Source organism: Rattus norvegicus, chromosome 1 (genome assembly GCF_036323735.1).
Source record: "Rattus norvegicus strain BN/NHsdMcwi chromosome 1, GRCr8, whole genome shotgun sequence".
In the NCBI taxonomy this organism is placed as follows: domain Eukaryota; kingdom Metazoa; phylum Chordata; class Mammalia; order Rodentia; family Muridae; genus Rattus; species Rattus norvegicus.
Window position 1 is genome coordinate 161,836,122 of NC_086019.1, and position 26,847 is coordinate 161,862,968.

The 26,847-nt window shown below is 51.8% G+C and overlaps 2 protein-coding genes across 5 annotated transcripts in view; both read right to left on the minus strand.

The window, feature by feature from the left end:
• The window catches only part of Capn5 (calpain 5), a 56,669-nt gene that overhangs the window by 8,648 nt on the left and 21,174 nt on the right, over window positions 1–26,847 (minus strand). For 3 of the 4 annotated variants that reach the window (NM_134461.2, XM_063277344.1, XM_063277369.1), the window contains exons 3-7: window positions 21,830–21,961; window positions 6,194–6,402; window positions 2,734–2,926; window positions 1,620–1,813; window positions 1,109–1,186 (exon numbers count right to left, since the gene is read on the minus strand). In NM_134461.2, the coding sequence (NP_604456.2) occupies window positions 1,109–1,186; window positions 1,620–1,813; window positions 2,734–2,926; window positions 6,194–6,402; window positions 21,830–21,961 (806 nt within the window). The remainder of the gene's footprint in view (window positions 1–1,108; window positions 1,187–1,619; window positions 1,814–2,733; window positions 2,927–6,193; window positions 6,403–21,829; window positions 21,962–26,847) is intronic. The other variant, XM_063277401.1, reaches the window with a different exon arrangement.
• Window positions 15,378–15,928, minus strand: Omp (olfactory marker protein). Its single transcript, NM_012616.1, has one exon. It carries the CDS (start codon window positions 15,867–15,869, stop codon window positions 15,378–15,380), a length of 492 nt encoding a protein of 163 aa, NP_036748.1. The 5' UTR covers window positions 15,870–15,928.

The following is a 26,847-nucleotide window of genomic DNA, read 5'->3' on the forward strand; positions in this document are numbered from 1 at the left end:
CTGAGCCAGACTGCACAAAGTGGACTCTGTCCACAGCATCACTGACTGGAGGGCCTGGCCAGCCTCCTCCATCCCAGTCCAAGGGGGCTCCATTAGGGTATTAATGTCACTGTCATCTGATCCTGGTTGGCCTGTGGGTCTGCATGGCATGTACCTCACATCGGGCCCTCCTGTAATGGCTGTGAAGGAGAATAGGGCACACAACAGAGTCCGAATAGAATGCTGCAGAAAGGACTCAGGGGAAGGGATGTCAGGGAATGTGTGGGTGCAAGGGATGCAGGTAGGGGAATGTATACAAAGCAAGGGATAAATACAGGAGAATGAACAGGTACGGGGAGGGGACGAGAGATGGATACTGGATAATGAACAGGTACAGGGGGCTGGATGAGGGGCTGGATGTGGGAAACGAATGGGTTTATAGACTGAATAGGCACAGAAACAGATGAAGGAATGTATTGAGAATGGACGGAAGAAGCAAGGGGGTGAGCAGGTGCAGGTACACACAACAGGATGGTGGAGAGACTGCATGTGAGGGAATGGGTACAGGGCGATGTATTCAGAGAGGTAGGGAATGGTGGACCATAGGGTGTGGAGGAATGAAAGGGAGGGTTGCGGGGTTGGGGATTTAGCTCAGTGGTAGAGCGCTTGCCTAGGAAGCACAAGGCCCTGGGTTCGGTCCCCAGCTCCGAAAAAAAGAAGCAAAAAAAAAAAAAAAAGAAAGGGAGGGTTGTACGGAATAGCTATAGAGAGATGGACATAAGGGGATGGACACTGGGGGTGGATGCAGGGTGGACACAAGCTAGCAAAGGCAGGGCATGGATGCAGAGGGTTGGATGAAGGGGATGGTGCTCTGAGGTGACTGACAGCTGGCTCTGAGGCTTGCCAGCTAAGACTCAGTCTGGGTGACTGAACAGTCCTGGCGTCCCTCAGGTCTGCAGAAAGGAGATGGATCCATCTCTATACAATGCAGAGGAGGCTCGGGTTAGAGAGGTAGTGTGATTTTTCCAAGGCTACATAACGAGCTGATGATGTTGTGGCCCTGACTCGCTGGCCCATGCTCCTGCCAGGTCCCAGGAAGGTCCCAAACTCAAAACAGAAGGACACTCACCAGAATTCACCATCGTCCTGTACGGTCACGCCCATTTTCTCCCTCTCACTCTTGCTCACTTTCTGCCATTCCTCTGACCTGGGATGTGAGTATTGGGGAGGGAACAGTATAAGAGGAGTGGCCTGCCAGGACCACTTCCCCATGGGAGAGCTCTGGGCCAAGCCACCCGCAGAGCAGTGCGGGCAGAGAACTTGGAGGTCATGTCCAGCCCAGCTCTAAGAAGCCTCTGCTTTCTCCCACTAGAGACTGTGATCTTTTTTATGCCAGGGCTACAAAGTAAGGAAATAAAGTTAGTGAGGTGCTGTGGCCTCTTGGGACCACAAAGTACAAACCATGTCACCCTTCTCCAGGCCACTGTCCCCCAACCCCCCAGACACATGCTTACACTGGAAAGTAAGTCGTCTATTTTTTCCTCAGAGCACCTCTCCCAGACACTGCAAGACCCAGTCCAGTGTCACCTCTTGTCCTTGCTTCTGTGCCTGTACCCATCCCCAACCCTGGTGGGCCTCACGTGTCACTCCAGGGCCCGGTCCACTCCCGCTCGCCCCAGGGGTTCCTCAGACGGATCATGTCCAGCTTCTCTGACTTGAAGAAGGCCAGCAGGCCATGGCCCAGGCGCACCTTGCGCACATCGGTGACAGCATATGCATGGCCCTTCACCAGACCACAGGCCAGACGGGTCTCCATGTCAGCTGCTGTCATAGCCTGCAGAACAAACAGGACAGGAGGGACACACTGGAATCTAAACTAAGGCACTGGAGCTAGGCTAAGGAGCCACATTGCCCCTTCAGGGAGGGATGGCAACTGCAGCCTCACAGAAAGCTCTTGCTAAAGGGTCAGAACCCCAGAGGTCCACACACAGAAGCCCCCGACCTGCTCAGAGTATCGTGGTGCCAACTTGGCCCACTGCAGCTGATTGCTATGTACTTAGAGCTTTTTCAAGTCTCAATACACAGGCCTGGCTGACCTACAATTCTTTATTTAGACTCAGCTGGCTTTGAACTTGGCGAGATCCTCCTGCCTCTGCCTAGCAAGTCCCAAGTACTGAGATTACAGATGTGCAGCACCATGCCTGGTGGTAATACTCAGAAATGTTAAGAGATGTTTGTGAAAACCTAAGCAATAGGAAATTGACTTTGATGGGAGTGTTTATACCATGGAACTTAGCAGATGCCATAAATCTAAGTTTCTAGAGAGTCAGCTGACCAGACTCCACAGACAGCTTGCTTATCTTGGGTTCAATGAACCCACCTTTCTCCCAGCAGTGACTGAGCAGAGGACGCCCCTGACGAGCAGCTCTAGATCACCTAAAGGAAGTCGGGACTCCCTGTCCTCTACCAGCTTCCCCTTAACTTTTGACACTTTATACCTTGACAAAGTACCTCAAAGGCAGGGACGCAGGAGCCCAGGGGTGTCTGAGTGGGGTGTGAATGGTGTAAGGGCATTGCATGGTGCAAGGGATGGAGTTGGATTTGCATTGCTGGTCAGCTCTGGGGAAGGGAAGCTATACTCTCCAACTACTGCATCCCTCAGAAAGCCAAGGGTCATTATGATGTGCTGGCTGGGGCCCAAGCTCAGTCGCACTCCCTCCCATGCAAGCCTTGCAGTCTTCCCTGCAGCCCTACCTTGATGGAGGCACTGATGAGCCCACCTCTGCTGTGCACCTTCAACACACGTTCAAAGAGCTGGCTTCTCTTAGCCTCATCTGTGGCCAAGTCCCCCTCGGTCAGGTCGATGGGTTCCGAAACACCGCCTGTGAAATCCACCAGTGCATCGGCTGTGTTGCCTCCGTCCAGGGCCTGGTAACAGCCTGCCAGCCTGGAATATCAGGAAAGGGATTCCCAGTTCACGCTCCCGGGCAGTCCGAATCTCTGAACTTACACAGGAGCTGTCTGAAGCTCAGAAATCAGTCAGACTGCTACAGTCTCAGAGCAAGCCACAGCACAGCCAACATTAGAGACCAGGTCTTAACTCCCAGGCCCTCAGTCGGGTGGTGCTGGTACACACTTTTAATCCTAGCACTTGGAGGTTACACAGAGTCAAAACCAAACCAAACTAAACCAAACCAACAACTAAACAAAAACAAAACAAACAAAAAGCAAGCAAACACCTCCCAGGTCCCCTCTGTTCCACTGAACACCACTGTAGGACTCATTCCCTAGGCTTTAAGAGCACTGTCTTTACCAGTTGTTCAAATATCTATCAGTTCTTCTTAAAAGTGTTAAAAGTTCATTTATCTTTTGACATAATTCTGGATAAGTAACATGATTTGTAAGGACAAAAATGTATAACTCTAAAAAATTTATTTTGAAGACAAATGCTGTATCTATGCCCTGGAACGTTCTAGAAAGTACTAGAAAAGAATCTTAGGGGTAGGGGAAATGCCTGTTTGTTATGCTTGCAAAAAGCACTACAGCTAGATCCCAATTATGTTTTGAGGGGTTAGCAATAACTCCTTAAAGTAGTTACTGACCAGACGTGATGAAGTGTATGTGGAATTGGACGATCCGTGTTTGGTTTCTTTAAGAAACTTTGAAAACATGTCAGTCATCTATTATGTGTGACACTGTGACTGTGAACATGGCTAGCAGATATACAGTACGTTACCATCAGTATGCACTGAAAAGACACACCCACAAACACAGTGCCTGCTTTGTAAGGATGACAATGAACAAAAATGCACCAGAGATGTTAAAAGAAGCTGGCAGGGTAGCACATGCCTGGAACCTCAGTACTTTTGATCGTGAGATCATGACCAGCTTCTGCTACATAGTGAACTTGGGGAAAGCCTATATGAGACCCAGTCTGACAACTAGAATGATACTGAAAGACCTGTCCTTGTTACAGGGAACAGGGTACAGAGAATAAAAGAAGTACCTGAGGCACAGATACTAACAATGGCCTAAAGCAGGGAGCGGCCTTCACTGTTTCTATGCCAACTGAATTTGCTCTAAAAGGAACACACTCATTCTACAACAGGGGAGGCAGCTCAGTGGTTAAAGCAATTGCTGGGTAAGCCCAAGGGCTAGAGTTCAAACGCAGAACCCAAGAAAACGCAAATGGATGCAGGGGCCGCCTATAACTCCAGTCTTGGCTGGCAGAGAAGGGATGCTGAGAGCAAGCTATCGAGCAAGACTGGCTCTATCAGTGAGCTCTGGGTTTGATTGAGCACCCCTGTTTCAGTGAGTAAAGCAAAAGAGCAAGCCAGAATGTGTCCAACCTCAGTCTCATGACTCCACATGCGCACACATACATATTCACTACATACACATACACACATGCATATACCCATATTCACACACATATACATTCATACACACGTGCATATACACATACATATGCACTACGTATACATACACACATGCATATACCCATACTCACGCACATATACATTCATACACATGTGCACATACACATACACACACATATACATACACACATACACACATATACATACACACACAGACACACATATAAACATACTCATGCACACCCACCCACACACAAGTATACAAGTTTGCCCACACACATAAAAACACACATAAGCACACAACACATATATGAGCACACACACACACACACACACACACAAATGAAAGAGGAAATAAAAAATTAAAAGTAAATAAACAATAAATTCAAAAGCAAGCATAAAATGGTGCAGCCACTGTGAAGATGTCCTCAAAAAGTCACATTCTGAACTGTCACATGACCCAGCAGTTCCCCTGCTAGGATATCCTGGGAACGGGTGACAGTGGAGCCTTGGACACCCACAATCTCAGCAGCACTATTCACAGCAGCCCAGAGGCGGATGCTGCCCAGGAGTCCATCTGCAGACTGAGGAGGTCAGACTTGGAGCCGCAGTGTTTCAGCATTGCTCAGCAGTGAACAGAAGTGGGGAATAGGCTGTCATGTGACTAGACCTTGACATGATCACGCTGAGTAAAAGCAGCCAGACACAGAGGAACAAACAATCGCAGGAGCCCCTGCATACGTGGTACCCAGAATAGGTAGAAACAGGCAAGAAGAATAGGATTTCACCAGGCCACAGGAGGGGAAAGGGAGTTATTGCTTAATGGGGAAGAATTTCTGCTAGAGAGGGATGTGCAAAGATTTTGGATGTGGGCAATGGTGACAGCATTGAGGGCAGCAGTTACTGGACAATGAAGGGGGCTTAGAGAGAAGTACTCTGTGTTTGCCTGTTTTTGTGGTGTGTGTGTGTGTGTGTGTGTGTGTGTGTGTGTGTGTGTGTGTGTGTGTGATCAATAAAACTAAGAACAAAATCAAGAGCTGGAATTGTAGCTGAGTGACAGTGCTGCCTAGCCAGCAGGAGGCCTGACACCAAGGCCCCACTGGAGGTAGTAGAAACACAATGGCCACCAAGGGACCAGCTCTGCTTTCTCAGGGTCAAATCCACAGGTGTCTTTCCCTGCATATGTCTTTCTAATTCTTTTTCTCTCTTCCACACAGGCTCTTAAACTCACACTTGTGATTCCTCTCACGCTCCCTGCCACCTCCGACCCCTTCATGAACAACCTCTAAAGACCTCGGAAGGGGACCCAGGGAGAGGTTCCTTCCAAGCTGGCTGGAACCAGCTGGCATTCCTGTCCCCAAATGTTCTACACCTCAGTGCTAGAACTGGTATTCCAGCTTGGCTGGTGTTCATTCTGTGCCAGGTCCTACAAGAGGACGACAGGCATCTGGCCCATGCTCCATCATCCAGACCAGATGTCAGGGGCCACATCGCAGGAAAGGCTCCCAAGGGAGTTCAGCAGTGTGTGCTCGAGGGTGAGATCCACTGCCGTACATGAGTGTCAGTCTGCCCAACTGTGGCAGGGGGCCTGCTTTCTCCCAGGTCTCCACCGCACCGATAACAGAGCGAGTCGGCAAGGTTCTTGGGCCTAGACTTTGACTTTGCTGTGTGCTAGGCACCAGCCCCTCACCTCTCTGTCATGGGAGCCTTTCCTAAAGGCCCACGGGGCCCATCAGCAGCCCAACTGGCCTGGCCACTCAGTCTGGGCATCCTACTCAGACAGTTGCACCTGGTCAACCCACCTGGCCACCCCGCCTGGCCATAGCCACACCTACTTGGCATAGGCCTTCTCCACCAGGGCACACCAGAACTCATTTTTCGAGTTGGAGTGGCAGTAAATGAGTTGGTTGTTGACTGTGGGCAGCCGGTCATCGACGACCACGTCCACCCACTCCCCAAAGCGCCAGAAGTTGAAATGGAAGATGCCAGCATAGCTGTCGGGCTTCTCGGGGTTCCATTCCTGCTCCTTCCAGTCTGGGATGACCTAGGTGGGGAGAATGGAGGCATTGAGAGACATCTGGCTTCTGAGAAAAGAGGGGAACATGTGGCCAGAGAAACAGGACGGGAGTACCGGAGTCCATCCCAGCACTGCATGACACTGTGGGACTTGTGCCAGGCCCTTTCTAGCCACGGTCGTGCAAGATCCCACAGGCTCCCCTCCCTCAGCCATCCAGGTCGGCCCTGATGGAATCCAGCAGCCATGACAGACTCTTCTGTCTCCCTCTCCACCTAAGCAGCTCTTCCCAGTTCCTGCCTTCCTCTGGCTTCCCAACAGCACCACCCCTCACCATCTCTGGTTCCAAGACACTGTAACCCACAGTTACTCTGGTCCTCGTGCAGTGGCAAACAAAATGGCGCCACTCCCCTGTGGTGATTCCCCACCCAGCCTCATTTCTCTACTCTCTCACGGTTCCCAGTCCAGTTCCCTGCCCCATTCCTCACTTTCCTCCATCAGTGGCCACTTCACTGTCCAGGAAGCCCTCCCTAACTCTAGACCAGACAAGGACCCCTATCTATCCCTCAGCCTCCAGGCTAAGCATTTCTCTACAATCTCAAGTGCCTATGGAGCCCTTCACCCGAAGTCTGCTGCTACCTCTGCGGGGTCAGCTCTCTGCGGGCAAGGCTATTTACTTGCTCCCTTCCACCAAGCACAGGGGCGTGTGTATCACACATTTGTTGACTGAATGAATAAACTGGCAGACATGCATTAGGACTCTAGCATCTAGTATTTATGAAGCTCCTTGCAACTGGCCAGGGCCTGACACAATGTAATTTTCACGGTAGCTCCATGGGGAGATTGCTAATACCCACCTCAGCTTAACAGATGATTAAGGCTCTGAGAGGACAAGTCGCTTATCCAGAGCTCACAGAGTCATGAAAACAACAATAAAAACGTGTGCTTTGGAGGCAGGTAGATCTGGGTTTGAGACTAGGATTCAAACCCAGGCCTGTGCATTTACAGATGAGTTACTTTGCAGTTTATGAACTACTGTGTGGGCTCAGAGTCACGTGAGACATTGAGGACCAAGATGACCCAGGCATAATACAAGCCCTGAAGAAGCCCAAGGCTGGTGGTAGAGGAAGACACAAGGGAGCACATGTTGGGTGGAGGGGAGAAAACGGAGCACCCTGGAGCTACCTCAGCTCTGAGCATACACTCCAAGAGTTGACACAAGTGTCTTCCCAAAGACACGAGGACAAATAGAGGTCATCTGAACCCCAAGAATCGGGCAGAGAAGGGGGAACGCCTCAGCTCTCCATGCTGGGGTGACTGGCTAACTCTGTTGACTATGACCTAAGCACAGCTGAGCTCCACATGGAGCACAGGCAGTTCCTTCTAGAAGAAAGTCACTGTGGATCAATGCCCAGGTATGCAGGCGGGATTGTCGAAGAGCTGCAGCCTTAACTGAGAGGCTGTGCTGGCCGGAGCCTCCATTCCCCCCACACCCTGCCCCCACACGCTCTTTAGGGATATGTTGTTTATACGCTTATACTATCAACAGGGATGTAAGCAAAAGAGAATAGTCTCTGGTGAGACACTGGAAGCTAAGATATGAAGATGCCAACTCCGGGGAGAGGTACTACCACCACTCTGTGAGGAGCTCTGTGAGGTGACAGGCACAAGCCAGCTGTTTCCTGTAGTGTCCCCATCTCACAGCTATGCAGGAGGATGCTCTGGGAAGTGGATGGCAGAGGCTCCTACAGAGTTCCAATATAGACTTAGCAACCTGGGCCCAGGTCAGTACCCAGGCATGGTCCAGTATTACTGGCTGCTTCCTTTCCTCTCCTTACCTCTGACTGCAGCCAACTCTGTGGCCTTTTGAAATAAAAGCTCCCAGGTTGGCCTCTGCTCTGGCCCCTTGCCCTGACTTCCCAGTTTGCCTTGAAGATAGAGCACTGGGTAAAAAGTGGGGCCTATACAAGGTGGGTCATCCTACTGCACAGATGGGGAAACTGGAGTCCAGAGAAGCTGCCAAGGAGACAGAACCATACCAATGGCAGAGAGCCACACCACGGGCCTGGCTTGCTGCCTCCTCCCCAGACACTCTACACTGGGTGCTCTGGACTGCAGGGAAGGGAGGAGGAGGAGGAGCCCTCGAAGGGCATGGGGAGGTATGCTGGGACCTGAAGGATCATTAGTCAAACTCAGGGTTTTGGCACTGAGCCCACTGTGGCCCAAGAAGAAGCTAATGGGGCTCCAGGGCAGAGTCAGAATCTCTGGAGGCCTCAATTTGCCTTCCTGCATCTAAGCCATTAGAATTAGTGTGGGGTGGGCTCCACGGTAGCTTTTCACCCTCTGCTGCCTGCCGGGCGACGGTGTGGGAGGAGAGGGTCCAGACACATCTATCCATGTGCCACATCTGGCTCTGCCACAAGTCAAGGAGGCCGCTGAGCCAAGCCAAAAGACTGAGGAAGCTGCGTGAACAGAACTTGCCTGAGCTTTGGGGCGGGGGATGGCAATGCACTGAGCGCAGTGAGCATGTTCAAGCCCACCAGGTCACAGTGACGCCCAGCAGTCACTACTGGAGGGGAGGAGTGGATAGGCTTACTTCCTGAGATGGGGATTTACAGAATGAAACACAGCCCCTGCTTTTTCTGTACACCATACCAGAGGGCAACCAAACAGCAAGGGAAGGGGTCTCTGCCTGGAAAAACATTCCTAGGTAATAAATGAGGAAGGAAAGGTGATATTGGATCGCTTTTATTTTGAAACCATGGATGCATTAGTGGTTGTGGGCATAAAACCCTAGCGTTGGGTTGTGGGGCAGAGGTTGGGGAGCTTGAGACCAAATTTCAGGCTTGCCTGGGCTAGACCCTGTTTCAAAGAACTCTTAAGGGCTAGGAATGTAGCTCACTGGAGCAGTGCTTGCCTAAGGTATAGGACACCTGGGTTGGCTCTCCAGCACCAAATTGGTGTTGCATCTCATGCCTGGAATCCCAGCACTCAGGAGGTGGAAGACGGGTGAACAGAAATCCTACAGGGCAGCACAGTCAGCTCTAGGACGGCTGCATAAATGAGACCCTGTCTGAAAAAGAGAACAAAACCTAATAAAGGTTCATTCAGTGGTTACGTCACATCACATACACACACACACAGACACACACACACATACACACACAGACACACACACACAGACACACATACACATACACACACAGACACACATACATACACACAGACACACACACACACACACACACACACACACACACACAGACACACATGGAGAGAGGGGAAGAAGAGGGCAAGATGTAACTTCTGAAGGTAAAAAACAAAAGCAAAACAAACAACAAGCCACTAAATCTTATCGAGTCACTGGGACAGATGCACGTTACAGAATGCAAAAGCCAGCGCATGTCACTCACAGCCCCATGAGGGGACAGCCAACACAATCCACAACGAATGACCCTCAATAAATAAACTGCAGGGAAGATGAACAAAAGAAAGGGCGACTCTGCCTGGTTATTGTGGAGTTTGGATCCCATGTAAGCAGACTGCCAACCCTGCGTGTCCTTGAAACTAGAGCGCTTGCTATGTATTAAGTCACTCAAGGTAGGCGCCCCTAATCTGAAACTGAAGCTCCCAAATCTGAAGATTTTTGGAAGATTTTTAAGTTTGGAGCTGTGGATTTGGGGTTTTCAGATTAGGAATGCTCAGTGAGAAAAGTATATATAAATACCAAAAAATCCTGAAGTCTGGAATTTGGGGTTCCAAACATCTTGGACTACTTTAAAATATTTTAGTTACCTATTAGTATTATAGTAAATATATATGTGTGCGTGTGTGCGTATGTATATATGTATATATACATATTATGCTAAAAGTTAATTGTAAGTTAAAAGTTGTAATATATTAACATAAGGTATGTTGCCTGTATGTATGTCTGTGTACTACTTCATGCCTGGCTCCTGTAGAAGCTAGGAGGTACAGATGGTTGTGAGTCACAATGCGTGTACTAGGAATCAAACTCGGGTCCCCGGGAAATCAACAGTCACTCTTGAAGCCATCTTGGAGCCATCTCTCCAGCCCTAATGAGTCCCTCTCTTTTAGAACTGTACCTGTCAGCGTCTGTGGATGAAGTGATGGTGGGGAGGGGAGAGGCGTAGAGATCCAGGGGGACTGAAAGTGGCTGCTGTGGGGGATGTTCCGTGGTCTCTACATGTCAGCAGAGACTCCAGTGCCTGACCTGCCGGTGGGAGCCCTAAGGAGGGAAGTGGGAGACACTGTTCATCTTGTCACCTCATGGCCCAGCATCTCCTTCCAGGCTCCAGAGAAATCTACTATGACTAGCCAGGCATGGTGGTACATGCCTTTAATCCTGGTACTCTGGGGGCAGAGGCAGACAAATCTCTGTAAATTTGAGGTCAGCCTGGTCTACAAAACAAGTCCAAGACAGCCAGGGCTCTGTTTCACAGAGAAACTCTGTCTTGAAAAAATCACAAGACCAAAAGAAACAACAAACAACCCTACCATGACTGCAGAACTCTTCATGACACCTCGTGGGGTGTCCTGGTTGTGTCTGCACTGCCCCTTCCTTTATCCCTGAGAGCTGACCAGGCAGCTGTCAACCCTCTTGGTCCCCAGCACTAGTCTCCTCCCCTACAGCCCTCTCAATGATGTTCCTCCTCGGGTCCCTAGCACCTAACATAGGGCCTGGCCCAGACCAAAGCTCACTAGAAAATGCTAACGCTGGTCAGAGTGAGGCCCCTAACTCTCCTACCCTCAACTCCAGGCCTGCTACAAGGATGGTAACAGAATGCCATGGGGACCCTCACACACTGTACAGGGTTATGGAATCTGCTGACACATCAGTCTGAGAACCTAGGGACAAGGAGGCAGACAGCTCCTGGGCAACCTCCCTCCCAGAGTCAGCAAGAATCTCCAACACTACCTCTCTCTCTCTCTCTCTCTCTCTCTCTCTCTCTCTCCCTCTCTCTTTCTCTCTCTCTCTCTCTCTCTCTCTCTCTCTCTCTCTCTGTCTCTCTGTCTCTCTCTCTGTCTCTCTGTGTGTGTGTGTATATGTTTCTGTTTCTGAATCTGTTTCTGTCTGACGTTTCTATATGTGTATCTGTCTTTCTGTCTCTCTCTGTCTCTCTGTCTATCTCTGTGTGTGTATGAGACAGAGACAGAGAGAAAGACAGACAGACATGCAGGCTGGCAGGCAGCAGGCAGACAGACAGACAGATGTGTTCAGAATCTTAAACTGAAGGGCTATGGGATGGAGAGCTCCTCACAGGCCCTGAATGGAAACCACTCAGCAGAGAGAGGGTGTTCCACAGCATCCTCTGCTGTTGAGTTTCCTGGAATGCTCCCAGGCTCAGGTGCCTGACTGGAATCCCCGTTGGACAGCACCCAACCCTGTGTACACCGGCCTTGGGGGTCAAGAGCCAGGACCTGTGTGTGGTGTGAGCAACGAAAACGAGTGTGATGAATGGGGGACAGCAGGAGCTTTTCAGACCTCTGCCTTAGAGCCACAGGGCTAGCTTAGGGCATTTCCGAGCAATCCTGTTGATACGGCAGGGTGGGGGTTGCCAGGGGCATTCTGTGTTGCTTGAGTTGGGTAATGTGAGGCCCAGGCCTTTTTGAGTCCTGAACTTAGTAGCCCCTGCTGTGGGACTCCTCGAGTCTTAGCTTCCGATTTCACATTCAGATACAGTGAATGGAGAGACAGGAAGTGATGTACCATCTCTGTGCCCCTGGAACAGTGTGTCCAGAGCCCAGGGTGGGCCACAGTGACTCCTGCTCATGAGGCAGGGGAATACTGGTCTTCCCCTCTCTAGGCACAGTGGGATGGTCAGCAATCCCTTCAGCTGGGACATCTGAGCCTAACTGTAATGGGAAGAACTCACGCCCTCACAACACCAGCCGCCATGAGCATCGACCTGCTGTGCAGTCTCAGGCAATGTCCTTCACCTCTCTGAACCTTAAGTTCCTGTTCAGTGAGTAGACCTTCCAACAGGGACAACAGACCACTAGAGAACAAGCCACTTTCCAGGGTGTTAGCTTTACTGACAATCTTCAGTTGACCTTACCGGCAACCTGTAAGGGGAGCAGTGCTGACTACCAGGTAGGATACAGCCCAGAAAGGTTGCCTGGGGCCACAGAGCAGGTCAGTGGCTGGCAAAGAGAGCCCGACAGCTACAGAGACACTGGCTTTCTGGCAGATACAGGGTCCAGAATAGCGGGACTCCTCGCTCCACAATTCCTAGCAGTTTCCATTGGATGCTTTCTGGGGGTAGGACCAGACCACTGCAGTCATGGCCCCTGGAAGCTGGATTCTTCTCAACATTGCCTCTCTCAGAGGCCAGCAGCCTCAAGGCTGGCTGGATAAAATGGTAGAGGCATTGGGGAGGGCCATGTAAGAACACGGCCTCTGGGCCACGAGGAGGCAGCATAGGGGGGTGTCTCTGATGAGTAAGGGGCAAGGTAACAAAAGCTGAGGGAGACCCCACTTGGAGTGCACGGAAGCTAGGAACATTTGCAAGTCAACCATGGAACACTCTGGGTTCCAGTTCTTTTTTTTTTTTTTTTTCCTTTTTTTTTTTTTTTCGGAGCTGGGGACCAAACCCAGGGCCTTGCGCTTGCTAGGCAAGCGCTCTACCACTGAGCTAAATCCCCAACCCTGGGTTCCAGTTCTAATGTGTAACCTCATTGCTACCTCTTTCTCTGTAGGAAGTCATCCTAATACACCTAGGTCCTCAGAAGAGGTGGGAGAGCATACTTTCAGTTGTGAGAGTAAAGGTCCAAGAGCTGAGAGTTTGACTTCCAGTCCACCCCTCCACACCCCAGGATGGTGGCCTCCTCCACTGGACCTCAGTTGTCCCTATCCAAAGATAGGTGAATACGGGAGACGGTGAGGGCTGAACCATGAAAGATCAGTGGGGTGCTAAGGTGATGTCACTGTCAGCTACCCCAATGCCATGATCAGAGGAGAAACTTTCTGAGACATGGCATAGAACCAGAGACTCTTATTTGGAAGGTCAGTCCAGGAGAAGGTCAAGGGCTTCTAGAGGACACAGCCAGGCAGTGACCAAAACCAGGCTAAATTGGTATCAGTCCTGTGCACTACCCTCCTCTGCCCCAAGCATAGCCTCAGCGTGCTCTTTCACACCCTACCTGAATGCTGGACAGGGACCTGCATGACAGCCAGGAGACCTATGACGGGTGAAACTGATGAGAGAGCGAGCTCACTGCTCAACCTTAAGGCTGGCAGAGTGGAGTTCCTCAGAACCACGGGGCCCACGAGAGAAGGTTTCTGATGCTATGGGCTTGCAGCAAGATAAACAAACCCCCACATGGAGATGCACACACCACACCACAGAGGGGAGGGCATACAGTCTTTATTGTGTGACAGGCACAGCAGAGACACAACTGTCCCCATAGGGCAAATGGAGTGAGACAGAATTGGGGGTCTGGCAGTGTGAAAGGAGTCTCTAAAGCTGTAGGGAGAGGCAGAAAGAGAAGCAGAAAGGTAGGTCTGTCTAGGTATGGCTCCCTAGAGTCAGCAAAGTGCAGAAGCACTGGCCAGTGCAGAGGCACCAGTAGAAGAGACCGGTAGGTACCACAGCCTATCTCCTGCCTCCAGAATCCTGAATCTAAGCTAGGGCTTGCCCTTCTAACAACCCACCCACCGGGACAACTCCTACCTTCAGATCTTGGTATCCCCAATGGAGGCAGCCTTGAGACAGAGTCGAGGGCTTTGCTGGGGTGCCCCTGGCTGATGCTAGGTGACAGGTGAGGCTTCTCCTCAATGAGAGGCTCTCAGGATGTGCAGGGTGAGGCACAATGAGACTTGGGGCAGGGTTGAATCTGCTGATAACTGTGCCATAGTTTTTCTGTCAGTTTGCTGAGTGGCTGTCCTGGACAGCCTCTGAGGCCAGCACTAGGCATCATAGCCGGACAGCTCCAGCACACATCAGATGTCAGGCATCATAACTGCCCCCAAGCCTTACCCATGTGCCCTCACTCCAGGAAAACAGCTAGGAAATGCCCAGGGAGGTGACAGCAGGATACAACACCATGACCAGTGATCAGCAAATGCCAGCCTTCCTAATGGAAGTGTTTCTAGCTCAAAGTCCTGGACCCCTCTAATGCAGTTCTCTGCTTCACCATTTGAGCCTCAGTCCCCCAGTTCAAAGAGCACTGTACCAAGAAAGGCTTAGCCAGGGTCACTTCCACCAAGCCCACAAACCAGTACCAGCTCAACAATTAAACTAGAGTTAGCCTTACGCCTGACCAGGAATAGCTCTCAGGCACACATCCATACAGATACAGTCAGGCTATTTCTCAATATACTTATGAGTATAGGTAGCTTAGGGCTGTTTCCGTTTCTACGCGTTCTCTCACGACTCCATAAAAACCGGGGCCAGACCTGGAAAACCAGTCAGATCAAGCCCTGCTGTCATCCCGCCAAGTGTCTGGAAGGCCCTAAGGTCACCGCGGGCTGATGCCAACACTGGAAGAAGCACCTTCCTGCTGCCGATGTGCAGCTGGGTATTCACCTCCTGGTTCCAGCTTTGGCCAGCAGGGAAAAGCCTTCTCCCCCGGATCCCTGGAAGGTGTTCCTGTCCAGTCTCAGCCTCTTGTCCCCAAAGGGAGGAATCATGATGGCCGTTGGCATTTCTTGGTCAGTCTCTTTTCTCTCTCAATCCTGTTCTTCACCACAATAAAGCAGAGATGGCAGGTGGCCAAGAGGCTCATCCCTCTGGCCACATGGACCCAAAAGGCCTCTACTGTCTAGAGTAGCAGCGTCCAGCTTCTAGACTATGAAGCCATGGGACATCCCTGTGAGCCGTGGCACTGACACCAGGGAAAAAGAGCGGGTGTAGCACTCAGGGGACCTCTAGCCAAGATGAGCACAGAAGGAACAGCTAGAAGAATGTTTCCAAAATACACATGAGCTAGGAGGTCCAGCCAAGGGAGAGTTGGGGCCGAAGGCAGGGCAGCCACGGCTGCCATCAGAGCTGGTTAAACACCACAGAGGCCTTTAGGTTGGCGGGCTCCACACCCTCGCCAAAGGTGATGAGGAAATACATGACCTTGCGGATCTTGGCCAGGTCAGAAAGGCGCTCCCCAAACTCCAGGGCGTCTGCCTCATTCCAATCCATGGCATCGGAGTCTTCCTTGCGCCAGAAGATGGCAGCAGGGTCCAGCAGCTGGCGTGTCATGAGGTTGGTGAGGTCTGGCGTCCAGTTCTGCGAGGTGCCCGTGATGGTGACCTTGCCCGGCTTGTCCAGAACCACGTTCCAGTGATCGAACTGCAGCTTCTGCTGCTGGATGAAATCAAGGCGGTAGACAGACTCAGCCGGCCGGAGCAGCTTCTCACCATCCTGCTTCTTCTCCCCGCGCTGCTTCAGGCTCTCTACTCGGAGCCGCATCTGCTTAGTCAGGTCCTGGTCCAGAACCAGCGGCATATCCAGCTGCTGCTTCTGTGGCCCGTCCTCTGCCATGGCCCAAGTGCTACAGCTGTTGCCACTGCCACCACTGCCACAGACGTCAGGGAATCAAGTGGGCTGGAGCCTCAGGTGCCACGAGAAGAGGCCACCTGAAGGCCCGCCTCCCTTTCCAGCCTTCCTGGCCCCACCCAGTTCTCAGAACAGGGGACACATGAGTGTGTGTCCAACTGCCTTCTAAGTGGCAAAGCCGTGCCGTAGGCAGGCTGGAGGGTGACAGGCTCCTTGGGGACCAGAGCATGGGTATCAACTGCTGTGGCAACCACCTTGACTACAGTGCTAGTGGCAAGCTTGAGGTTTGCTTGTTTGTGAAGAACAGAATACTCCACAGGGCTGTTGGGAGACAGGTGGGGTGACAGACACATGGAGGTAACTGGAGACTGCCCAGGAAGAGGGGGCAGGGAGGGGCAGCACCAGTAGCATACATTCGTTCTCTGTAGTCAGCCAAGCCGACTTACCATGGTTGCTTCCTCCCCACCTCATTCTCTCGAAGTCCCTGCCAGATGCCCTGGGTTTCTCCCTCTCCTTTATCATCACCAGGACCCAGCCCAGCTGTCACCTCCCATCTGAACCTGCAGCTCTCAAATCCCCAATCATCTGCCAGACAGATGGCTGGCTCGGCTCCCAGAGGCTGTGGTCTGATTGATCCAACCGCATACTGCCCCACATAGCTATGGGCCTGGCTCTCACTGCCACCAAAATCCTACCAGGTATTTCACCTAAACTGATCCTCCACCTCCCCTGGGAGATGTGAGGCCGGGGAGGACGCTGGAGATCTACATACTGGCGAGTGTCAGTGGGAGGTGGAACCCAGACAGTGTATGTGGACAAATGGCAGAACTGAGTCTGTGAGTGCCTCTGAGTGGTGGAGACAGAGATGCTGCTGTCTCTGGGTCTCTCTCTCTCTCTCTCTCTCTCTCTCTCTCTCTCTCTCTCACACACACACACACACACACACACACACACACACACACACACACACACACACACGGCGGGGACCAGAGGCACATTCCATTGCCACAGTGGGGCACAGTGGGGTTTTGGGGTTATGAACAGCACAGGGCCCCACAATGCATGAAGGGCAGCTTGCCTGCTTTGTTTGTTTGCTTTTGTTTTGTGTTGTGTTGTTTTGAGACAAGGTCTCACCGTGCAGCCATCCAGTCTGGCTTCAAACTCCCAGCAACCCCTCTGCTTGAGCCTCCCACATGCTGGGCTTACAAGTATGAGTCACCATAGCAGGCTGTTTTATTTTGTTTGTTTTTGCAGTACCGGGAATTGAACTTAAGGCCTCGATAACTGAACCAACCCCCCTAGATCAGTTCCTTTTATTTCAAGACAGGATCTCAGGAAGTTGCCTAGACTGGTTTCAATCTCAGAATCCTCCTGCCTCAGCCTCCCCAGTGGGGGTTTTAGGATAAAGGAGGAGCTCAGAGGTATCAGTGTAGAGCGCTCACCTAGCATGGACAGGATTCTGGATTCAGTTCCCAGTGCTGAGGAAAATAAAAAAAACTCAAACCCTGGGGTGAGCCCTTGGGGCCACGAGCAGCAATTCCAGAAAGCAGTTATGGTGGAAGATGAAGTCAAGCTGCCCGCTCCCCAGCTGGCCTTCAGGAGAGTGCCTGAGGGCCGGTGTTGAGGTCCTTACTCTCTGGAAAGGGACAGCTTCTGTCCTTCCAGCACTACAATTGGATCTTATTTTTTTTTTTCATTATTGTGTGTGCGCAAGTGCGCAAATGTGCACGTCTGGACATGTGAGGCCGGGGGACAATCTGAGGGAGTCTGTTCTCTCCATCCACTCTAGGGGCCCAGGAATGAAGGCAGACTGTTAGGCAACAAGCTCCTTTTCCCACCCAGCCACATGGCCAGCCTGACTTGTATTTGTATCATTGCTTACGTGTTTGAGAGAGTGGTGTGTGTGAGAGAGTGTGAACAAGAGTGGTGTGTGTGTGTGTGTGTGTGTGTGTGTACGTGTGAATAAGTGCAAATGAGCGTGTGGTGTGATGGCTGGTGTGTGTGAGGAAGCCGCTGGGCATGGAAGTTCAAGCCCTGCCTAGGCCAGTGTGCTTTCCCACTGAAGTGACTCCAGCTCTTGTTCTGTGCCTAAGAGACCCCTGCTGGACAGACCCCTTGACAGAGCAGGTCTCTGTCTTGTTTATCACGGTCCATGAGAGCAGGCCTTGCCATGCTCAGGGGATGCTCACAAAACCGAATGGATAGCAGAAATGATGAATGAATGAATGAATGAATGAATGACAGACAAGGACAATTCGATTAAGGGACTCAGAGGCCTAGAAGGTGAGCAGAAATGTCTCTGACGCACGTCAGGAAAAGGGGTTCTAGACAAGCTGTGGGTACGTCAGAGTGGTTTAAGGTGAGCGTGGATAGAGCAGATGCCAAGTTCTACGACCAGAGCTATGGGGGTCAAGGGCAGAGGGCAGACCTTATAGACACAATTATCTCAGAAAGGCTGAGAACTTAGAGGTGGCAAGCACTTTGTGTCTGGCCACAAGCCAGCACAGCGGGCTGGCAAGGACAGCAACACCGGACGCCAAGGCCAAGAGAGCTGGCATCTATACAGCCACTCGCAGGGGGAGGAAGTAGGGTCCCTACATCCCGAGGGAAGGGAGAGGGTCTCAGCCTCTCCTGATGAGGATCCAGGGCCATGAAACCTCTAGGGAGGCCTGATCCCCTCCCAAGCAGAGGGGGTACATCTTGCAGGAAGTTAGGGTGGAGGATGTGACTGCTGTGATGGGGACTCATGGACAGAGCAGGCAGGAGGGGTTACAAGAGCAAAGAGCTGTGTGGCACGTTGTGGGCAGTGAGGGAGGAATGACAGGTCAGTCACAGACAGACCCCGTGAGAAGCCACCCAAGGTGGGAGGGCAGTGAGAACTCAGGAGAAAGGCCGCTCGCTCTAAAGCGGCATCTGTGGCTGCAGTCGTGTTTATGAGAACCCCTCAGCTCCAGCAAAGACTAGAAGGAAATAAGGAGACCCCTAATGCCGCTGCCTCTGGACGGTGAAGGTCCCTTGGGCCTTTTGTGCACATCACATTTTCCAGTCCCTAGAACACCCTGTACACACAGGATACGCGCTTCAGCCCTCCGTCCATCACTTCTCGGTGACCCAATCCATAACCGAGACCTGAGCTGGGACGTGGGAAACTCATTGTTGTTTTCCTTGGTATTGACACAGGGTTGAATGAGTGGTCAAGCAGGCCTTGAACTTAAGATCCTCCTGCTGTAATCCCTGAAAACTGGGAAGTATTTCAACAGAAAACAAAAAATATTGCTTGGTCCCAATATCCCCTGGCTCTCCCAACTCTACTCAGGACTGTTGATCTCATGCCTCACTCCTGCCCCCAGCACATATATGTTCTTGCTTTGCCTCATGGTCACTTCTACTTTTTCCTCCAGCCAGGACCCCAGCTGGCTCCCCTCACTCCCAGGCAGCTGAGGGCAGGGAGCAGGCTCACCCGCCCTTTGGGGCTGCACCAGGCACTGGAGAGCCTTGGATCTGGCCTAAGCTGCTGGTGACAAGTATTTAACTTAATCACATCCTAACTGTGGGTTCACATGGCCTGGTCACCTCAAATCTGCTTTCTGCCTTAGGGAAACCATACTGAAGCCCTGGGAGCCCCTACGAGAGGGAACCTTGCAGAACACACGATGCATAAGGGAAGAGTGGGACAGAACCAAAGTGTGCAAGGAGGGAACTTCCAAACACCCAGGATGTGTCCCTAGGGTGGAGTCAGGTTCACACTGAGGTCCAGGGTTAGTGACTAGCAGCCAGAGCAAATTTGGCCTGGAAGGCTTTGAATGCCAGGCCTACCAGCCCCAGGTCATCTTGAGGTCTAGGAATAAAGGAGCAGCTTCCTAGAGGAAGGAAAGAGTGTTCCAGGCATGACACATCGCATCTGAGGTTCAGCACTGGGAATGTACAGCTGGGGGTGGGGGTGGGGGTTCAGGGTGCGACTCCCCTACTGCCCTTCCAGGGAAAAAACAGAGGAGGGCAGGGGAGGCTCTGCAGGGCAACAGGACAGAACAAGAGAGGTGACAACAAACAGGGCCCAGTCAGTGGGGACAGTAGGGGATGTAAAGTACAGTAATGAGCTCCCCGGAGCCTTCTTGCGGGAACCAGAGGCTGTCACCACAGCAGCACCCGGAGGTAGAACATAATTAGCCTAGAGCACCCAGCCTTGCTCAGCTTCCCCTGGGCCACACTCCTGGAGACCACTGTGGTTGGACTCTCAGCCCTGCAGGAGGCTGAGGTTCCATACTGAGGAGAAGCAGGCCTGCCAACCATCAGGCCACCTCCTCCACTAGATAAATAGGGGGCGGGGCCTGGGAGGCCTGATAACGCATCCCCAGCCCTGGGGAGGCTACAGTCTATCAGACACCCAGGGAAATGGGCAGCAAGGTCAGCTTCGGAGCCACAGGGCTGAACTGGGTTCAAGGTGGGGCAGCCCTCTGCTCCCCCAAGCTCTCTGGGTTCCCCCTCTGCTCACCACATCAGGCTCAGTAGGAAGGGGCAGACTGGACTAGCTATGCCCCTGGGGAGCTCTCCTCTAGAGGGGAGACTCAGATAAACAGGCAATTACGTGGCAGGGTAGAGCAGCACACAGGACCTCTTGCCCCTCCAGTCGCAGGCCTTGCTCAGAGTAGGGGCTGGAGACTGCGGCCTTGAGGGCCGCCCTCCACCCAGAGAATGGTTCCTGTCTGAATCCGCTCTGGCCTTTGATTCCCACAACAGACATATACTCTCTCTAGTCTGTGAGGCTGTCCAGCATGGACTTTCCATAGCACTGGACTATAAGTGAGCACCACGGGCCTATGACGGGAGTCGCTGTGACCCTCATAGAGACACCTACTGGGTGGCTAGGGGCATACATGTCCAGGGTCAGGAGAGGCTAACAGAATGCAAGGTCTTGGCTTTGGCTAAGGACACAGCTCCCTCTGATGGCCAATGGATGCCTAAGAATACAAGGAAATATTTACCCAATTCCTGTGCCCTGTTTCATGGAAACACTTCTTTTTAAATTTTTAAACTTTTTTATTTATTTACTTATGTATCAGGGGTACATACTGAGATCAGAGGACAATTGTGGGAGTCCACTCTATCCTTCCACCACGTGGGTCCTATGGATCAAACTCGGGCTTGAGAGTAAGGGCCTTTCCCTACTGAGCCATCTCCCCTGCCTGGAGCACTTTTAGATTATACAAATAATAATTATTGTAATACAGGTCAGAGTAGTCATCACTGACTGAGACCCACACTGCCAGGGGTCCTATAAGAACAGTCCCTCCTCCTCTTCTTCCTCTTCCTCTTCTTCATCCTCCTCTTCCTCCTCTTCTTCCTCAGCTTTAAGACATGGTTTCATACATCTGAACTAGTCTTGAATTCACTATGTAACTGAAGATGGCCTCTTCTCCCCAGGAAGGTGTTTATTTTAAAAACTGTATTTAAGAATTGTATTTAAGTTGTCCTGCCAAGTACTGCCACAAAGGTTCAAGTGGCAGGTCTAGGACCCACTCCTTCAAGCCCCAAACCTTTGTCCCTGGCCCAGGACATCAACATCATGAACCCAGGAATCACGAAACACGGAGCTATCTAGACCGCACCATGCTGAACTGGGAAAGTTGAGGCCCAGAAAAAAGACAGCAACTTAGTCCCTGTCACTCAGCAGTTACTGAGCGCCGAGTGGTGTCCCCACACCGAGATACAACAGGCAGTGTGTGCATTTCACAGTGTTCTCTGCTCCACAGATGTAGTGGGGAAGAGACTCACCAGAATCACCTTGGGGGTCCCAGGCTGAGCACTGAGGAGAGGCCAGCCCTACCAACCACGATGCTCAGTCCATCCCAGCAGCAGGCTGTCGGGAAGCCATGTGCCTCACTGAGGCCACAGCTGTCGGGCAGTGAGAGCCGTGGGCCCCGTACCCGCCTGTCCCCGGGCCTCACCTTTTGCCAGAGTGACTCCCGGGAGGCGAGTGATGAGCAGGCGGCCACAAACCAGCAGTTGCCCACCTGGCCCTGGTGCAGGTCATGCGAGCTGATGCCATCGACGAAGAGCCGGGGATCATCGCAGATATCCTGCAGAGGCAGAGGAGCAACGTGAGAAACCCAGGGCGCAGGTGCTCCTCCAGGGAAGGAAAAGGACTCACTGGCCCCCTCTCCCACTGACGGGAAGGGTAAGGCCAACTGACCCCTACATCCAGCTTTCTGAAACCTCTTTCCATTATGGTGTGCTGGGGAGTGGTGGCTGAGGAAGGACCTCAGAGTGCTGGACCCTGGGCCACCATCTTCTTGCCTTGAGTGGATCTCCCTGTCTGGCTACCTGGCCCCTGAGACCAGCCACAGTGCAGTCAAGTGACAACCCCCCCAAAGGACCCATGGTGAGCACAAAGGAGGAGCTTCGGGCAGTGACAGGTTGTGACTGCATTCTAAGGATGAGGAGTGAGAGCCCAGAGAAGAACAGGGACTTGTGAGAGCATAGGACATGTGAATGTCCGAGTGGGGCAGAAATCCTTTGGATGTTCCACGGAGACGGGCAGCACGTCTGGCTGTAGGGGCACAGGACATGCTTGGAACCAGTCTGGGGCAACTGCTGGGCAGAGTCATGTCTGGCAGTCCTCAGTCCTCCCACCCCCAGTTCCTGGAAGCTTGGTCTGGTTTTCCCATCTCTCCGCTCTTCAGGGTTTCCAGGCCTGGAAGGCCCCAGAGGGAGTGTTGCAGGGTGGGAAGAGTACAGCTTTGGCTTCTGCACTGAAAGACAATCTGAAATTATAGCTCCCTGCCTCCCACAAGGCCTGACACCCTGTCTGGCTGGGAGCTGGATGCTGGCTGGATCTCTAAGGGAGCAAATACCAGCATGGGCCCGGCCTAGGAGAGCAGCAAGGCACACAGTCACAGACCCCTCAGAGTCTAATACTCCTATGTGGGCCAGGATGCTGCAGGGCTAGGTGTGGGGTTCCCTTCCCTACCCAGATTAAGTCTTCCTAGAGCTGTGAGTGTGTCTGCCTTCAGCAGGCCTATCCAGGCCCCCTCTCCATCAGGGCCTAGCTCCCCATAGCGGAGAGCTGAGTTAAGGAGGTGAGAAGGTGGGGGAGGGGGCACGCCAAGACATATATAACTTAATAACTCTGACATAGTGCTGGCACCATGATCCAACCTTGCTGGCCCTGAGAACTGACACTATGCCCATTTCACAGATGAGAAGTTGAGCCTGTGATAGAGCTGTTCTCTCTGGGCTTGACAGATCATCTCCATATTGAAGCAGCAGATGTGATGACCCGTGAGCTAGCTGAGCATTACCTTGGGCAGGGGGCCAGGGGAGAGGCTCACACGTCTCCTGAGATCAGAGAACCTGAGAGGTCACCCCAGGATCTTCCCGAGGCTCCCTACCCTAGTCCTCATGATGTAATTGCTGCTCCCTAAGGTAACTGGGGATGAGAATCCGGGTGGTGTAGCTGCTTATGAACTACCCCTGCCCCTGTGACTCCACTGGTTCTGAGTTTGGCTTGCACAAAACCCTTTCTTTGATCTGCCCATGCCCCCTCAATGAGGGGTGAACAGAAGTTCCTTCATATCTCCCAGAAAAAGTCACACAATCTGTGGTAGTTAAACAGAAAATAGACAGAACCACAGACAGATCATCTGTGGGGGAAAAATTCTGGGGTAACACGCCCCCTAACCGAGTGACAGTTGCCTGAGCCCTCAGACATAACTGAGGCAGAGCTTTCTACGCCCAGGGAAAATCAGTCTGAGGCACCGTCCCGGGAAAATCCCAGGGTATATAGGCCTCCATGTGATAAGAAAGTTAAGAAGTTAAAATAGTTGAACTTTTAAATTAATTTCTAATTCTTAATTTTATTTTAAAAGTTATTATTCTAAACTAAGCATTGAAAGTTTTATATTAAACAATATTAAATTAATGAACTTAGCATCATTCCTTTGCACGCCCGTGTTACATGGTAAGGGACAGTATCCTTGTTGTATGGGACCCACCACATGGGTACCCGGCTTCCTCCAAACAGCCAATGGACTGGTTAGAGACTAATATCGCAATCTCCAAAAGCAGCACATGCGGGACGGGGTTCTTAGAGAGCTGTGGTGACAACTGCGTGACCTTGGCTAAGAGTGACAAGACAAGCAGGGGAGGCTGAGTTGTCTGTCCAGAGGAAACCAGCCCGCCTAAAGGAAGAAAACGAGCCAAAGTCAAATTCATGTTTGGACTCCTGAAGGCTTCAAGCCTGAGCACTTGTTCAGCAGAGGGGTGAATGACAGGGAGGCGCAGGTGAGCCCTGGGGGAAGGGGAATGGCATGGGAATTCCCTGCAGGTAAGGGCCAGGCAGGGCAACAGAGGCCCCTCAATCATCCGTGGATCTTTCGCTTCCCCTACTGATACACAGAACTTCTGAGCTTTGATGGATGGTGGAGTCACAGATACCTCGATTCCTGGCAAATGTGGCAAATGCTGAAAATGTGGAGGTGGGTGGGAGTAATGAATGAATCAGGAAATGGAACCATGGAGTTGAAAAATGTTGACATTAAATTTGTTCTGAGTAGATTGTAATTAACACCCACTGTAGATTTGGCTTATACATTTCTCTCCTGTAAGAGGGTAGGCAGGGGTGGGTGTATTGTGGGGACTCATCCTGCACTAACTGTAAAGACAGCCATGTGTGGCTGGGGAAAATGAGAGACTACGGAGTTGAGAAATCTCAACTCTATCACTAAGCCTAAAGCCCTGTCAGTAGCCTGTAGATATATATAGATATATATATAGATATAGATAAGATATAGATATAATATATATATAATAAATATATATATATATAATAAAAAATAAAAGCCAGATGGCTCATGGGAAATGAGTCTGGGTTACAGAGAGTCAAAATAAAATAGAACCCTGATTTCAACATTGTTCTTTTAAAAAAAAACAATTAATTAATCTAGTATCATCCCTGTGTGTGCATGTGTTATGTGCATGTGTGCTGGAGCACATGTGTGCACTGGTACGTGCTTGGAACCCAGGGAACAACTTCTGCTTTGTAGTGAAGTTAGAAAGCTGGCTTTCTGTGTAGTCAGCTTTTTCCTCCCATCCTCACATGGGTCTCAGAGATCAACTATCCACCGCGTTATCAGCCGAGCCACCGAGGTGGCCCGCATCCTTGCTCTTTTAAAGGAACAATCGGACAAGCGGTCGTGCCTCCCCACACAGCCCGGGAGGTTTTTGTTTGTTTTGCTTTGATTTTCAATATTCTGTTACTTGATGAGCCCCCAAATCGTTTGTGTTTTCTTGGAATGGATTCGGCAGACCTTCAGAGATCCTGCCAACCTCTGTGAAAGGATTTCATCATATTACGCTTGCCTCTAAGCGTCTCAGAGGTTTGGACACAGATGGAACCCTGCGTTTGCAGGGTGGGGGATGGGAAACCAGCCACAGGCAAGGCAAGGACCAGGCACAGCTGTGAGTCACCTCTGTGTTCCCACCCTGAGGTCCTCATCACTACCACAAAACAATTTACTGGGATGGGTCTTCTTGGTGGCAAAGGCACGCATGGTCCTGTAAGCAGCCCATAAACTCACCAGTTCCCCCAGGGTAGCCTAAGGCAGGGCCCTTCGGTCTGTCGGTGCCCTCTCTCTCTCCCCAGGAAAAGCCACACCCAATGTCTCCAGCACACAATGGGAGCTAGAAGCCTCTGCTGGATTTGGAGTCACTAGGTTTGATTCTGGATTCTGCTGTCACACATAGCAGCTGAGGCCTTTTCACAGGCAGCCAGCAGAGGGCAGGCGAGCCTGGAAGGCAGAACTTGAATTCCTGCAGGCCTTTATGAAGATGCAAACACAGGCTCATCCTCGCTGTACCTCCAAGTCCTTAAATGCTGGCCCTACAGGGCTATGTGTGGCCTCCAGCAGTGGTGGAGTATTCTGGAAAATGGGATAATGGAATCTCATAGGGTGTTGGGACACATCTGCCCAGAAAACAAAAACAAAACTAAAACCAGAATTGTATACAGGGCCAGGATAAATAATTCCCCGAGGACAGAAGCTGAGAGGACCTCTAGCTGGGGCCATGGGAGAGCCAGGGCAAGCCGCATGGTGGCTCCTCCAAGGCACTGGGCTGTGTCCTGCTATCTCTGATCACAGGAAACCCAGCCAGGGAGCCTGCTTCTAGTTCCCATGACCACTCTCAGGAAGCTCAAGCCGGAAGCTGAGCTCCAGCAGTCCTGCTTCCCCCTAATCTTATCTTTCAACCAACTGCACCCGCCTGGCTTCTCAGTGTGAGAGAGTGGTATCTCAGCACCTGCAGCGCCTTACCCCTCCCCCCCCACCGCCCAAAAAGAAGGAAGGATGGGGGAGGGGCTTCACAGCTAGAGCACCTGCTGCCTCTAGGGCTGCAGAAGGAGATGACATCAAAGTGTTTGCTCATCTACCTCAGGACCTCCCAATCAGTGATCTGTGACTGACAGGACACCCGCTCCAGATGAGACAGATACCCAAGGTCAAGCACAATGGAGTGAGCAGATAGGGCAGAACAGGTTGGCTGGGCTCCCAGCCTGGGCTCTCCCTGCCACTACACAGCTGTACCAGCCTGGCTCTGGGCCCCAGAACACCCTCCTGCCATGCCCACCCCAGCCTTGGAAAGAAGGCTGGGGGAGACAGAGTTCCAGAATCAGCTTCCCTCCAGCCCTGAGCATTCTGCCTGCATCTGAAGCCTCAGGGTTGTCAGCTCTGACCTGGAACATATCCAGCACTTAATGGCACCTGGGATCTAGCCGCTACCTCAAGTTACCTCAGAGAAAACATCCCAAAGCAGCTCTGAGGACTGACCCCTGCTGGGGCAGGAGGACCCCGCCTGAAGACGGGGTTCTACTAGCAGCTCTGTCATAGACAAGGACAAGGGACAGAGGAGCAAGGCAACTGGTGCAGGGCCACGGAGCAGGATGAGCTAAGATTCGAACGCAGCAGTCTGC